Source organism: Xenopus laevis, chromosome 8L (assembly GCF_017654675.1).
Source record: "Xenopus laevis strain J_2021 chromosome 8L, Xenopus_laevis_v10.1, whole genome shotgun sequence".
NCBI classification, from domain to species: Eukaryota; Metazoa; Chordata; class Amphibia; order Anura; family Pipidae; genus Xenopus; species Xenopus laevis.
Genome location: NC_054385.1, coordinates 105,438,449 through 105,452,285, shown reverse-complemented (window position 1 = coordinate 105,452,285; position 13,837 = coordinate 105,438,449). Strand labels below are relative to the sequence as shown.

The following is a 13,837-nucleotide window of genomic DNA, read 5'->3' as shown; positions in this document are numbered from 1 at the left end:
GGTTATAGGAGGCATCTAGAGGCTGTTACATTTGCAGAAGGAGACTCAACTAAGTATTGATGTAATATCTCCGTTGGGGTGCCCAAATTTATGCACCTGACTTTTTTTATGATGCATATTGCATATTTTCTGTTAATCCAATAAACTTTGTCACTGCTGAAATACTACTGTTTCCATAAGACATGTTATATATTAAAAGGAAGTTGCTATTTTGAAAGCTCAGCCGATGATAAACAAAACTCCAAGGAGCAGTTCGCAAACTTTTTCATATGACTGTAAATTGGTGCTATATAAATTATACAGAGCCATGTACTGTACTTTGCCCTTTCTTGAAATCTTGTAATAATATGTATGCATCGTACCTGTAAGAAACACTAAACTCAAAATGGATATAATATAGTGAATAAAGTACCCCCTCTTGTAAAATATAAGGATATTATAAGTTACCGAGGAGTTTCATGACCATATAAAAACACGAGGCCGAAGGCCGAGTGTTTTTATACAGGTCATGGAACTCCGAGGTAACTTCTAATATCCTCATATTTTGCAACTGGGGGTACTTTATTTATTATAATACACAAGTTTTAGGGAGTCATGTGACAGAAATGACATCAGAACTCACCGTTTATAACTGATGACATCAGAACTCACCGTTTATAAGGATATAATTTACAAGATATTCATGGCTTTTGTGTATTATATGGATATAAAGAATAGATGCTTTTGGCTGCCATGTAAATAAATTAACGAAATGATTGACGTAACAAGTCAAAAAGCAATGTTGTTTCAGGCAAAGTAGTAAGAGCCAGTGTTAGTAATCTAGCACGTTCATTGCCAGTACGTGCCATAGAACATTACATTTTGTTCCTTTACTGTCTCTAAACAGGGGCTAGTTTTATGACTTTATATGTTACAAATTTGTGCTTTCTAAATATAGATGAAATGTGCTGGTGACGTCTATTTTTATGCAGAATGGTGCAGTTTTTCCCTGGGAAAGGTGGCATCGGCAGTGTTTGAAATGTTTTGAAAAATAATGATTTAATTAAGCTACAGAGTGGATTGTTGTTGTCTACACAAGCCCTATTCATTTAGGCCATACTGATAAAGTGGGTATAGTGCCCCTTTAAAGGGGGTGTTCACCTTCCAAACGCTTTCAGTTCAGATAAAAACGTCTTCTTTCGTTTGCTTTCCATTTTGTAGTTTTTACTATTTTTCCCAAAATCTAAGTTTAATGTTCCTGTCTCTGTCTGGCAGCTCAGTAATTCAGGTGCAAAATCTAAACGGTTACAATTTGCTACATTAGTAGATACATTTCTCAGCAGTATCTGTGAAATATTAGCAACTATTGTATCAATTATAGCAGCTGCCTTTAATGAAACCCAGGTATTCTGCTCAGCAGGAGTGATGTGCGGTCCATCCTGAAACCCGTGGGACTGGCTCCTGTACAAAATCTTCGGGTTGTGGGCAGGTTCGGGTTGAGCTCTTCTCCTGCGACCTAGGATTGCCGGCTTCCGACCCCTAAATTTATAGACTCGCCCCCTACCCTTTCCTGACGTCACTGTGGGGGGGGGGTCTATAAATAGAGGGGGAACAGGGGGCCGGGTGTGGGTTAGGAGGGGGTGGGTTAGGGTCGGGAGAGCATTCTGGAAAACAAATTTCTGGATAAAGGATCCCATACATACAAAACTGCTAGCATCTTTTATAAGTAAATTGCAAGAGGAATCTGAGCAAGTTTACTCAATTTCCTTTTTAATTTTTCATCCCCTTTAAGGAAACCAGCAGTGAAACATTACACTTTTTAAACAGGGGATTGATTGCAAAAACGACATACGTTATTATAATAAATTTTTTACAAATTTTAAAGGTACAGTACTAAATTACTCGACTCACACACCACTACCCAAAGATAAGAAATTTATCAACTAATATATATATTTAGAACAGTTTGTCGGCAACCCCCCCCCTTTCTCCCAGAGCTGCTTTAGAAAGACAAAAGATGGTGAAAAATGAAACTTCAATATTAGAAAAACATTCGCACATAGTTAATGGTGTTTGGAAAAAGTCTTTATTTCTGGTGAACTATCCGAAACCAACTGCATTGAAAAAAAGTGTTGTAAGGTGAACAACCCCTTTAAAGCTCCAGTTTGATTTATGTATTTTTGAGGTACTAGGGGCAGATTTATCAAAGCGTGATTTTGAAATCACAGCAGAAAAATTTGCTCGCTTTCTATTCATTCCTATATCCTGTTAGAATCATACTTATAAAAGGAGTTCACCATTTGATAAATATGCGTTTAATAATCCCATAGGAATAAATAGAAAGTGTGTGAGTTTTATTGTGGTAAATTCTAAATTCACACTTTGATAAATCTGCCCCTAGGTTTAGTTTGTTAAAACAGGGAAAATTAACCCCATACAGTATTGGCTCCTGACCTGCCACATTGTAATCCGGGAATACAGTAACATCAGTGGCACTTGTGTTTCCATATGATCAAATTAGATTTCTGGTGACAACAGTTCAGACCTTTTTGGCCTAATAGTTGTTTGGCCAAATTTGACAAAGATTGTTAACGAGTAGTGTAGGAGGAAAGTTAAACTCTGTCTTTCTATAAAGTACTAGTAAGGAGGATATTAAAGGAGGCCATAGACACAAAGATACCATTGTACAAAACGAAAGTGTGTCTCAACATTTTTCGTGCCATGGCATTCGGTCTTTCAGTAGATCGGACAGTTTAAGAGATTTATATCGTCTTCCGATAATATCTCTGCATGATGATATCAATGGGTGACTGGCACTACTATTTCTCAGACATAACTTTCGTATAATATTAATCTGAATAATTAATTGCAGGTTGGAAGATTGGAACGGACGTTTATTTGTCTAATATAGCCTAAAAATCTGCACACCTATATATGGCCATTTTAAGAAGGGCATTAAGGTGCCAGAGATAATCTAGAAGATGATAACCAAATTAGTCAGAGGTTGTTTCCGTTATAAAGGTTTTCTTGCTCCGTTCTTTGTTTGCATTAAAGCAGAAGGAAAGGTTAAATTTAGGAAAGCCTTATCAGAAAGTTCCACCTAAATATACCAGTAAACCCTCAAAGTAATACTGCTCTGAGTCCTCTGTCAAAAGAAACACAGCATTTCTTTCCTTCTATTGTGTACACATGGACTTCTGTATCAGACTTCCTGTTTTCAGCATAAACCTCCTTGCCCCTGGCATGAGCATGCTCAGTTTGCTTCTCTTCCCTCCCCTTCTCTGCTGTAATCTGAGCCCAGAGCTATAAGTGAGCAGTTAGAGACTTGGGCAGGAAGTGATGTCACACCAAGCTAATACGGCAGCTGCTTTCCTAAACAAACAGAGAGCTTCTAGAGCTATTTACTCAGGTATGGTAAAACATTCTGCAGAATAAATATAGCGTTCTAGCTTGCACTATTGCAGCTAATCTATTAGCAATAAAATGCCTCCGTAGCTTTCCTTTAAACAAATGCACCTAAAAGTTACGGTATATGTGAGATATAATCTGAACACTTTAAAAAAGGATGCTTATTGCATTTGCAAGTTGCATTTTCAGTCAGATAAAGCTACATATGAACAGAATTGGATAAATTTCTACATACTGACTCTCTAGATTCAGGGTCAGACTCGCTCCATGCCTGCCTGGCATTCTGCGCTCCCTGACCTCTTCCCTCCCCGACCAATAGAAGAATTGCAGGAACGAGCTGGTTAGGGTCAGGGCACACGCTCAGATTCAAGGAGATTAGTCGCCCGGCGACAAATCTCCTCTTTTTTGGGGAGACTAATCTCCCTGAGAGTTTCGTTTTCCAAGGTCACCCGAAGTTGCCTGACGAGGAAACTTCGGGAGACTTCGGAAAGCAAAGCGCTCCAAGTGCGACTTACATTCGGGGAGATTAGTCATCCCAAAGAAAAGGAGATTTGTCGCTGGGCGACTAATCTCCCTGAATCTGAGCATGTGCCCTGACCCTTAGAGGTGGGAGGTGAATGGAGGAGGGTTGCGGCTGGCGTGGGGGCCCTGGATTTTGTGGAGGGGGCAGTTGGGGGCCTAAGGCGGGTGTGTTCGGGCCCCTAAAGTGGCAGCCCTGGTGGGCCTGGACCCTCCCCAGTCCAACACTGTCTAGATCCCAGTAAAGAGCTTCACTAATGAAATCACACACTGAGCTGCTAAAGTAATTCTTACTAAATTCTATTGGGCGTTTTCTAATACTATACTATATTTCCAAAAGTATAATAACATACTATAGGGGTTATGTAATTAAAGGCACTAAGTTTGCACAGGGGCAGTTACCTATAGCAACCAATCAGCAGATGCACATGTTTAAAAGCAAACATCTTATTGGTTGCTACTGGTTACTGCTCCTGGGCAAACTTAGTGCATTTTATTACATGTGGGGGTATATTTCCTATATATTTAACACATACAGGGAGAATTTGTGCTTATAGCTGTGTATAGCAAACTTGCTTAAAACAACAGGTTCAATTTGTCTGGACCTCAACTTTAACTGATACTGTTACTGAATGTAAGCCGTGAATGATAATGGGGGCCCTTTCTTGCAAAAATGCAGTCTGCAGCCTAAATGAGGTCAATCTCCTGCCAGTCAAAGGCAAGCTAATTAAAGGCCTGAACCATTCAATTTGCAATTGCGTTAGGGGTAAAATATATGCCTGTAACCTATAAAACTAAAGAATTTCACTGCCAGCAAGGACACATTCTCCTCTGCCTTCAATGACATTTACTAGATATGTAGCTGAACACATAACTCATTTCTAGTCACTGTAAAAAGAACAGGACAAAGTTATGTTTTGGGCAGACCAAGTTTTTGGTAATACTTTTATTGTTTTTTTTAAGCTGCTCCATAGAAGCCTGAATTTGTATAAATATTAAATATATGATTTGTCCCAAAAGTTAGATTCCGCAAATTATTTATTTATAAGTTTATGGCTATCAAAATTTGCACTGGGCATTTGAGCTACCATAACCTTTTGACTAGGAGGTAGCACCAGGGTTCCCTTTGCATCAATAGGTAGTGTTTATTTGGGAATGGAATGAAGAAGGACTGAGCGTTGTTGAGGAAGTGCAAAGAGTACCTTTATCAAAAGGGATTTAATACACAACTGACTGCCTGTCATCCCAGCGACACAGTGTACTCCATCTTTCTGTCTGAAGCACATTTAACTTTCATCTTTCATTTTATAGTGGTGGCAGTAGCATTTCAAACAAGTATAATATTGTTTATGTAGTAAAATCTATATCTGCAGCTTCATAGGTATTGGTTGGACACTAGACATGTCAGTCAGAAGAGAAGGGTTTCTTGCTTTCAAGAGCATTTTATTTAAGCTACAAACCACTCATTCACACCCTTCCTTTTTAAATACAATATCCCTATATAATAGAGGGTCTGTGTCTTTACTGCATATAATTCAAAACCTGTTTTAGTGTTAAAAAATAAAGCAACAGATGGAAAAATTACAAAATATATATATATATATATATATATATATATATATATATATATATATATATATATATATATATATATATATATATATATATATTCTATCTTTAAGAAGTTAAACACATTCTGAGAGACTATTCCTTCAGTGTTCAGCATGATTCAAAGGTGCATCATAAAGCCTTGTCACAGATTTCTGCTATATCTCTGGGAAAGAGCAGTGAATAAAATTATGGGGAATAGAAATGAGCAAAACTCTTCTGGTAATTTCTTTCCCTCCTGGGATTTGTTCACTGAGTTTTGGTGTACTTTAATTGGCGAGTCCCCTGAGGAGTTAATGTTGGCTCATGTATGTAAATTTTACTAGCAACAACTGTCAGGTTTTTTTTTAAAAAAAATAACCTTAATCCACATAATTTTTTCTACATAATTTTCTGAAGCAATCTTGAGGCTTTGGATGCACCAAATCCATGTATTTTTGGCATTCTTTTGAATACTGAATCTTCCATAAAACATTTGGCCAAATTCCAAAACGGTAGAACCCTAGTTTGTTTTTTTCAATTTGTGATTTAAAAAAAAAAAAAAGTCATCTGAATAAAAACGGTGGCATTAAATTGTGCCATTAAAGAACATATAAAAGCTTTTAAAAATTATTTTTTTATATATTGAAATAAAGGGCTTAACTGATTCTAGGTCAGGAATTGGGGCAAAGAAAATGAGTCTTAGGGGAGGGGAATTCCGCTACTTGTAGTTGCAACTTGGAAATCTATGATGCCAGTAGGTTGCACTAGTAGCAACTGCTGATACACCATGATACATGAGTTTAGTTATGAAAAGGCCCATTTGGCAGCTTATCTGCCTGTGTATAGTGCATTTTGGTCAGCCTTCCCGACCAATACCTGGTTGGAAACTTGCCAGATATCAGTTTGGCCGAGTGAGGGCTGCATCTGAGCATTGATGTAGTCCACTCCCAATTTCAACTCCCAATGGATCCCCATAAGACCTAGTTATGGTCCGACTGTTGGCCTGGGACCACCGATTGGCCAACTGTGTGTAGTGACAACTTTAGGAAGCTGGTTTCTTTAAATCTGCCATATGTTTTAGGAGGGAACATATATATCAAGTTCCCAAATGGTCTTTATCATCCTTTATCCTTGCAAATGAACTGTTACATATGCTATTGGTTCACAGTCTTGGTGATATCGTCTCACTTGCTTCTTTCATTTTCTGAAAGGTGCGCTGCTCTTAAAAGTTTACCCCCCTTTCTTTTAAGTGTTTTGGTCTGTGGTTGAGATTGGTTTTTATCAAATAATGCTGTTGTTTGTAGGAGGTCAGAAACCACAGCAAAATGGCCACAAACATATCTCTGCAGTGTGGTGGGTGCAGTGATTTCCAACACCTTCAATATCTACTGAAATTCAGGACAATTGTAAACAGTTAAAAGGGTAGGACCTTAAAATTTAATTTTAGTGTGATGTACACACATATACTAATGCTATGACCAATGGTGTGCTATTTCTGCTGCTCAGCTCCTGTTTGTGTCTGTAAATTGCTTTTCCACTCCGATTGTTTCCGTGGAGCAGGGACTGCCTTCATCCTGCCTATCTTTAAAGTACTATATCTTTGGCAATTTAACCCCTTCTGCAGAGTTGTACTGGGGTACCCGGGGCTCACCAGGTGTCCGACTCAAGGACCCACCACCCAGCCACTGCCACTCCTTGCTCCCTTTCTGCCAGAAAACACTGCTCCTGCTCCCTGTGCTAATTACTTTGCAGTAAAAAATTAAATATGCTATTGCTACTCATGGAGTAGTTGTAACAATAAATCTAGCACAAAATCTATTATATTTATCTTTTTATACATAAGAATATAAAAAATACTAGCAGATACCAAAATAAAAAAAAGGTTATTATGTAGTTGAAATAAACTGCATTATATATATATATATATAAACGGTGAGTTCTGATGTCATCAGTTATAAACGGTGAGTTCTGATGTCATTTCTGTCACATGACTCACCAAAACTTGTGTATTATAATAAATAAAGTACCCGCAGTTGCAAAATATGAGGATATTAGAAGTTACCTCGGAGTTCCATGACCTGTATAAAAACTTCTCTTTTAATGCTTACTTAAAGATATGTACTCTATATCTTTAACTTTTTTTTTTTTTTATTTTAAAGCCTCAGCCACTTTTGAAGATTTCCAGATCCGCCCCCATGCATTGTTTGTCCATTCTTATCGAGCGCCGGCATTCTGCGACCATTGCGGAGAGATGCTTTGGGGTTTGGTGAGACAGGGCCTCAAGTGTGAGGGTAAGTATAACAATAAGTCTGCATTGCATGACATCTGAGCCTTGGGAAATAAGAGCTATTTAGCTGCACATCCCAATTAGGAAAGAACTTCTGTCCATCGGCAGTGATATGACAGACAGATATATGTTACCGTATTGTTATAACAATGGCAATACTTTGAAGTACTGTTAAAATCAACTCACTGTAATAGTTGTTAAACCTGGACAATATACTGTAGGTTGCAGTGAAATATAAGTTAATAAATTATATTGGCTACTAATACAAAGGGGGGAATTCACAAAGTGTGGAGATAGCCCATTTTTGGAGTAAAAGTGGTGGTAAACTGGAGAAAAATACTTTCTCTCTATTCATAAACAGAAATCTGCCTAAATTCCGACTCAAAAGGCACTTTTAATGTTTTTTGTGAAAGAAAGACAGTTTATACACACTTTTATGAATGTGTCTTTCAAAAGACATAAAAATGGTGCAAAAATTTAATTTTAAACTACATTTATCAGTTCTAAAATAATTTGCTCTACTTTGGTTCACCCAATCTTCAATTCACAGCTCTTGTAGGTGCCCCATTGTGGAATAATTATCATATTAATAGGGATTAGCATTTTATAGTCAGGGCACAAATTTCTGTCTAACCCTATAGGCTTAAAAGCCTCATTAACAAAAGAAGTAAAACCTGGATTAAACAAAAAAAAGTGTATTTTATATAATTGTAACTCACACATTATTTTACTAGTTTTAGTTTAATGAATTAGGCAATATTAGTAACTTGAGTGAATATATTATATAAATCTAAAGGAAAAGTGAAGCCTCCCAGCCAATTATTTTATTTTAGTAGCACTGAGACACAACCTAAAATAATAAAACATATTTCTGATACAAATATTATGCAAAATAGCATTTTTTCTATTTAGACCCTTATATCTTGTTACAGAAGTGGAATTACACAAACATATACAGTAGGTAGATTTAGAAAGCCCAGGAAAAATGATGTATAATGTTCCTAGGTAAAATAACCCCTTCCCCCGGAATTCCAATTTGATGTCTGACTGACAGGTTTAGTAAGAGCTAAAGACAAATTCAGCAATAAATGTTGTTAAAATATTGTGCAAAAGACAAAATCTGAAAACTGTATGTTTAAAAGACAAATTCACAAAAGTGAAGATAGAGGTTCGTGAATTTGGTGGGAAATCTGACATTTTTATCTCCACTTTTATTTTGTCTCAGTATTACCACTTTTTTGTGAATTCCCCCCCAAAGACTAGCAACTTGTATCTCATTATATATGAGTGTCTTCTTCAGCTGTAACACTATCAAATACCTCATTTTATGCGAGTATATCCTTCAGCTGAGATATATCATAGAAGTGATAGATGTATTGTATCTCCTTATTACTTGCTGTTTCATATTTTGCTCCTCACTCTCTGAACTCATACACTTTCAATACAAGTGTTTTTCAACATAGTGCTTCTTTTCCCCACCCTGATTAGCTCCTAGTTCTTTCAAATCTGAATGCCAGTGTCAAGTGTCATCATGCTTCTACCATATCTTCTTGGCACGTTCACCAGCACAAAGGAGAACATGACTTCAGTGACATATGCTGCATTGCATTATTAGCAATATATGGGTCATACCATATTAATAATTATGCATTTTAATCCAATCACCTATATATATTGATAATGTAGGTAGTCTACCTCATAATGGTATCTTTAATTAGTAACCTGGCAAAACACTAGATCAAAATGGAAAAGACCTGCTCTAAAACCCCAATCCTATTAGATGGTACATTTTTTATAAAGTTGGAAAAAGCTTTGCCATTTTGGATGCTCTTCTTTGTATCAGAGCTGTGAAATATGTTGGCGCTCTAAAAATACATTTTAATAATAATCTTAAAGTACCAAGCAGGAGCAATGGATACTTGCACCAACTTGATGATACATTGGAGCAAGAGAAAGCTGCAATCAAATTGTCTCTTTGTATTCTGAGGCTGGATCGTTTTGATAAATTGAATTGCTCTACAATGATACAATGATAATGGTTGATTTAAGTTAAAGCAGAACTAATCCAGACAACCTCAAGGCTGGTTAATTCAGGACATCTTTCCAAGATCGGCTGAAATATTTTTTCTCAAAATTTTTCTGAGCACCGAGGTCACTTGCTTCAGAGAAATTCAGTTCACAACTGTCAGTCACAGCACATAAAACAGGCTGATTTATGAACAAACATGCTAAGTTGCACATATCAACCATTTCCTTTAGAAGAGTCTACTTAAAGTTAAAAAAATGAAAGCAAAGAACTGGTTGGTTGCTGACGGCAACTGCACTTGTTCAATTTACCACCTAATGTATGACTGTATATCAGCCCTACTGTACTTAAAGTGGACCTGTCATCCAGACATAAAAAGCTGTATAATTAAAGTCCTTTTCAAATTAAACTTGAAATCCAAATTCATTTTTATTAAAGCATTCATAGCTGTTGTAAACTCGTTTAAAAATCTCAGCTGTCAATCAAATATTGGATGCCCCACCTCTATGCCTTAGGCATAAAGGTGGGGCAGACAATTACTTTCACTTTCCATTCAGCACTTCCTAGATGTCAGTGCTCTCTACACATTCCCCTGTTCTCTTAACGATTTAATTGTGTAGCCAGGACATGGGGATGGACATCAGGTCCCCCATTCTGTTGCACAAACAAGATTCTGAGATGATGCAAGACTTGTCTTAATAACAGTTTCCACAAAATATCTCCTGCCTGCTAGTTATAATTATGAGTTCCCAGACTGATGGAAACAAGATTCAAATAATTTATACAGTGTAATTAAAGTTAATTTTGCTTGGCTAACATGATAAAATAGGATTTGGAAATTTTGGGTGACAGATCCCCTTTAAGGATTCATAATGATAACTTCCAAACCCCTCTGTAGCCATATACATAATTTCTGTCACTCTGCTATAGATGTGACTTTATTTCCTATTAAAGGGGCCGTATTCCATTTCAACATGAACTCAATGAATAGGACTTGTGCTGAGCATACTTTTTTGCCTATTGCTATAATTAAAGTCACCCAGCTGTATAATAAAAGTCCTTTTCAAATTAAACATGAAATCCAAATTCTATTTAGTATGAAAGCATTCTTAGTTGTAAACTAATTTAAAAATCTCAGCTGACAAATATTGCCTGCCCATCCTCTATGCTTTAGACATAGAGGTGGGGCAGGCGATTACTTTCACTTTCCATTCAGCACTTCCTAGATGTGACTGTTCTCCCCACATTCCCCCTCTCTCTTCACTATTTAATTGTGTAGCCAGTGCATGGGGATGGACATCAGGTCCCCCATTCTGGTGCACAAAAAAAGATTTTGAGATGATTCAAAGCTTGCCTTAAAAACAGTGTCCGCAAAATGGTGCCTGCCTGCTTGCTATAATTATGAATTTCCAGGCCGAAAGAAATAAGAATCAAATAATTTATATAGCGTAATTAAAGTTTATTTTGCTTGACTAATGTGATAAAATAGGATTTGGAATTATTTTTAGGATGACAGGTCCCCTTTAAGAACTAACTATGGTTTGTAGTATTTCTGGCATTAAAGAAGACAATGAAACCAGTTTCACTTACTTCCTGATTCTGACGTGTGGCAGACGTATCTGTTAAACGAATTACCAGTCCACTGAGAAGCCTTCTGATAATGAACTGGTCAGGAACTGGTTAGGAACTTATCTATTTGTTGCCCAATATTAGCATGTTAACAGTTATTGCTTCCAAACCACCCTCAGATATTTATGAGATTCTATTTCTCCTTCCAGGATGTGGTCTTAACTACCATAAGAGGTGCGCCTTCAAGATACCCAACAACTGTAGCGGTGTCCGGAAGCGCAGATTGTCCAACGTCTCGCTGACTGGATTGTCCAGCATTCGCACTTTGTCCGTTGAATCTTTCCCCAGTACTCCTGATGAGCCATTACTGGTATGAAGGGATGGGATAATACAGCAATACCCCCCATAAATAAAGTGCCACATGTTTATATTTAGTGGGCACATAAATCACCTGATCAAGTTGAGGTAAACATTGTGCATTGATCTAGTATGCCCTCGTCAGGTCACATATTTCCCTTCTGAAACATTCTTAACACATTGGATGCTTTGGTTGGCCATCTGCTTTATATAGGCTGTTGAAAGAGTTTATGGCTGTATATGCAGATGCCTTTACATCTCCCTTCCTTCTCTGTGCTATCCAGGTATTTTTTCACGCAAGTCCATTTTAACACTTGGCTCTCTTCTCTCTCCCAACCTGTCTCCCCTTCCTTTCTCAGTCTCCTCTCAGTCCCAGCTATGAGGTATGTGATGTCTTTTCATCTTATTTTCCAACCCCAGCTGTTCATCCTTCCATGTGTCTGACTACTGCTGCTGCTGCTGCTGCAAGGGATTCAGCCATTAGCTGGTTAGTGCATTTGTAGAAGGGAGCAGAGGTCAGAGTAGCATGGTGCCTGTACTGGGTGGGGGTTAGGACCTATATGTTCACATTAGTGCTTGTGCTAAGACTGCTGAAATAGCATGTTTTTATGTTTTTCGTACACATGCTATGGCATACCAGAGTGGAAGCCTGCCATGTGGGTAGAGTCTAATGAGCTATGTTTGTGTGTGTGTTAATGCACATTATGTTTGTATTTTGTGTGAGCAAAGTTATAATGCATGTCCTGTATATCTGTACACTAACACTGGTACAAACCTCAAATATATGTAAGTGTTAATCAGGAAAAGTGGTTTCATATGTTTAGGGCTCCTTAGGTAAAAGAGGCTTTCAGCGGGATCCAAATTGGATGTCCAGAGTTTTTGTTTTCTGCATGTACATGGAGATTGGCAGGGTTTTTTTTTATATGTGCACATAGATTAGCAGAGTTTTCTGCATGCACACAGATATCAGCAGTGCATTCTGCATGTACACTGAGATTGGCAGGGTATTCTGTATGTGCACAGAGATAAGCAGTGCATTCTGCATGTGCACAGAGATTAGCAGGGTATTCTGAATGTGCATTGAGATTAGCAGGGTATTCTGCAAGTGCACCAAGATTAGCAGGGCATTCTGTGTGTTCACAGAGATTAGAGGGTAATCTGCATGTGCACAGAGATTAGAGGGTAAACTGCATGTGCACAGAGATTAGCAAGGTATTCTGCACATGCACAGCGATTAGCAGGGTATTCTGCGTGTTTACAGAGATTGGCATGGTATTCTGCATGTGCACAGAGATTAGCACGGTATTCTGCATGTGTACAGTGATTGCCTACATAAGGACATGATTTTGCAGCAAATTAACATTAATATAGAAATGTACGTGTGGGCATAGTGGACAAAATCAGTAGAAGGTTGTGTCAGTATGAGTGATTAGCACGAATAGGGTTGAATATTCAATGAAATGCTTATGCATGTGCATTCGATTATTGCTATAGATATGTTGTATAAGTAACAATGGAATTAATGTAAAAAATATCATATATTTTGATCAGTTTGGTAGACACGACACACTGTTATATCCTAATTTTCTGTGCGTGCGAAGAGGTTCTGTAGTTTGCTCTGCATAGACAGTCCTTCCGCTACAGAGAGATTGCATGATTCCTCCAGGATTCAATGTGTTGGTGTGTGCACTCAGGGGCATGGAAATCTGGGTGGAAAATACAGGGTTCCAGGCCATAGGGATGTTTGGTTTGGCTTGTGTCTAGTTGCAGCTTTTGGCTGAGCACCATACTGCACGCTGTCACCTCACGCATCTCCACGCCGCATCCTTTCTGTTTCCTGAATTCACAAAACTCCCTAATCCCTTAGCTGCCAGACAGATGTGCACAGTTCTGCACCCCTTACCCCTCCTGTCCTTTTTGCATTGCACTCGTTTTCTTAACCCCTTGTTCATGCAGTTGGGATAATAACTTCAAACAGATTTAAAGTGTAAGGCTTAGATCATCAAATAGATCCACGAATAATTGGACACTTTATCCACTAAAAACATGCTCCACTGTTTGTAGCTGCCCAGTGCCGATGAATAAAGTCGCTATGCACCTCC

The 13,837-nt window shown here is 37.9% G+C and overlaps 1 protein-coding gene across 2 annotated transcripts in view; it reads left to right on the top strand.

Annotated features, from left to right (window-relative positions):
- The window catches only part of prkd1.L (protein kinase D1 L homeolog), an 88,828-nt gene that overhangs the window by 58,192 nt on the left and 16,799 nt on the right, over positions 1 to 13,837 (top strand). The window contains exons 3-5 of one of the 2 annotated variants that reach the window (XM_041573339.1): positions 7,656 to 7,787; positions 11,588 to 11,748; positions 12,095 to 12,118. In XM_041573339.1, coding sequence (XP_041429273.1) covers positions 7,656 to 7,787; positions 11,588 to 11,748; positions 12,095 to 12,118 — 317 coding nt within the window. The remainder of the gene's footprint in view (positions 1 to 7,655; positions 7,788 to 11,587; positions 11,749 to 12,094; positions 12,119 to 13,837) is intronic. The other variant, XM_018229061.2, reaches the window with a different exon arrangement.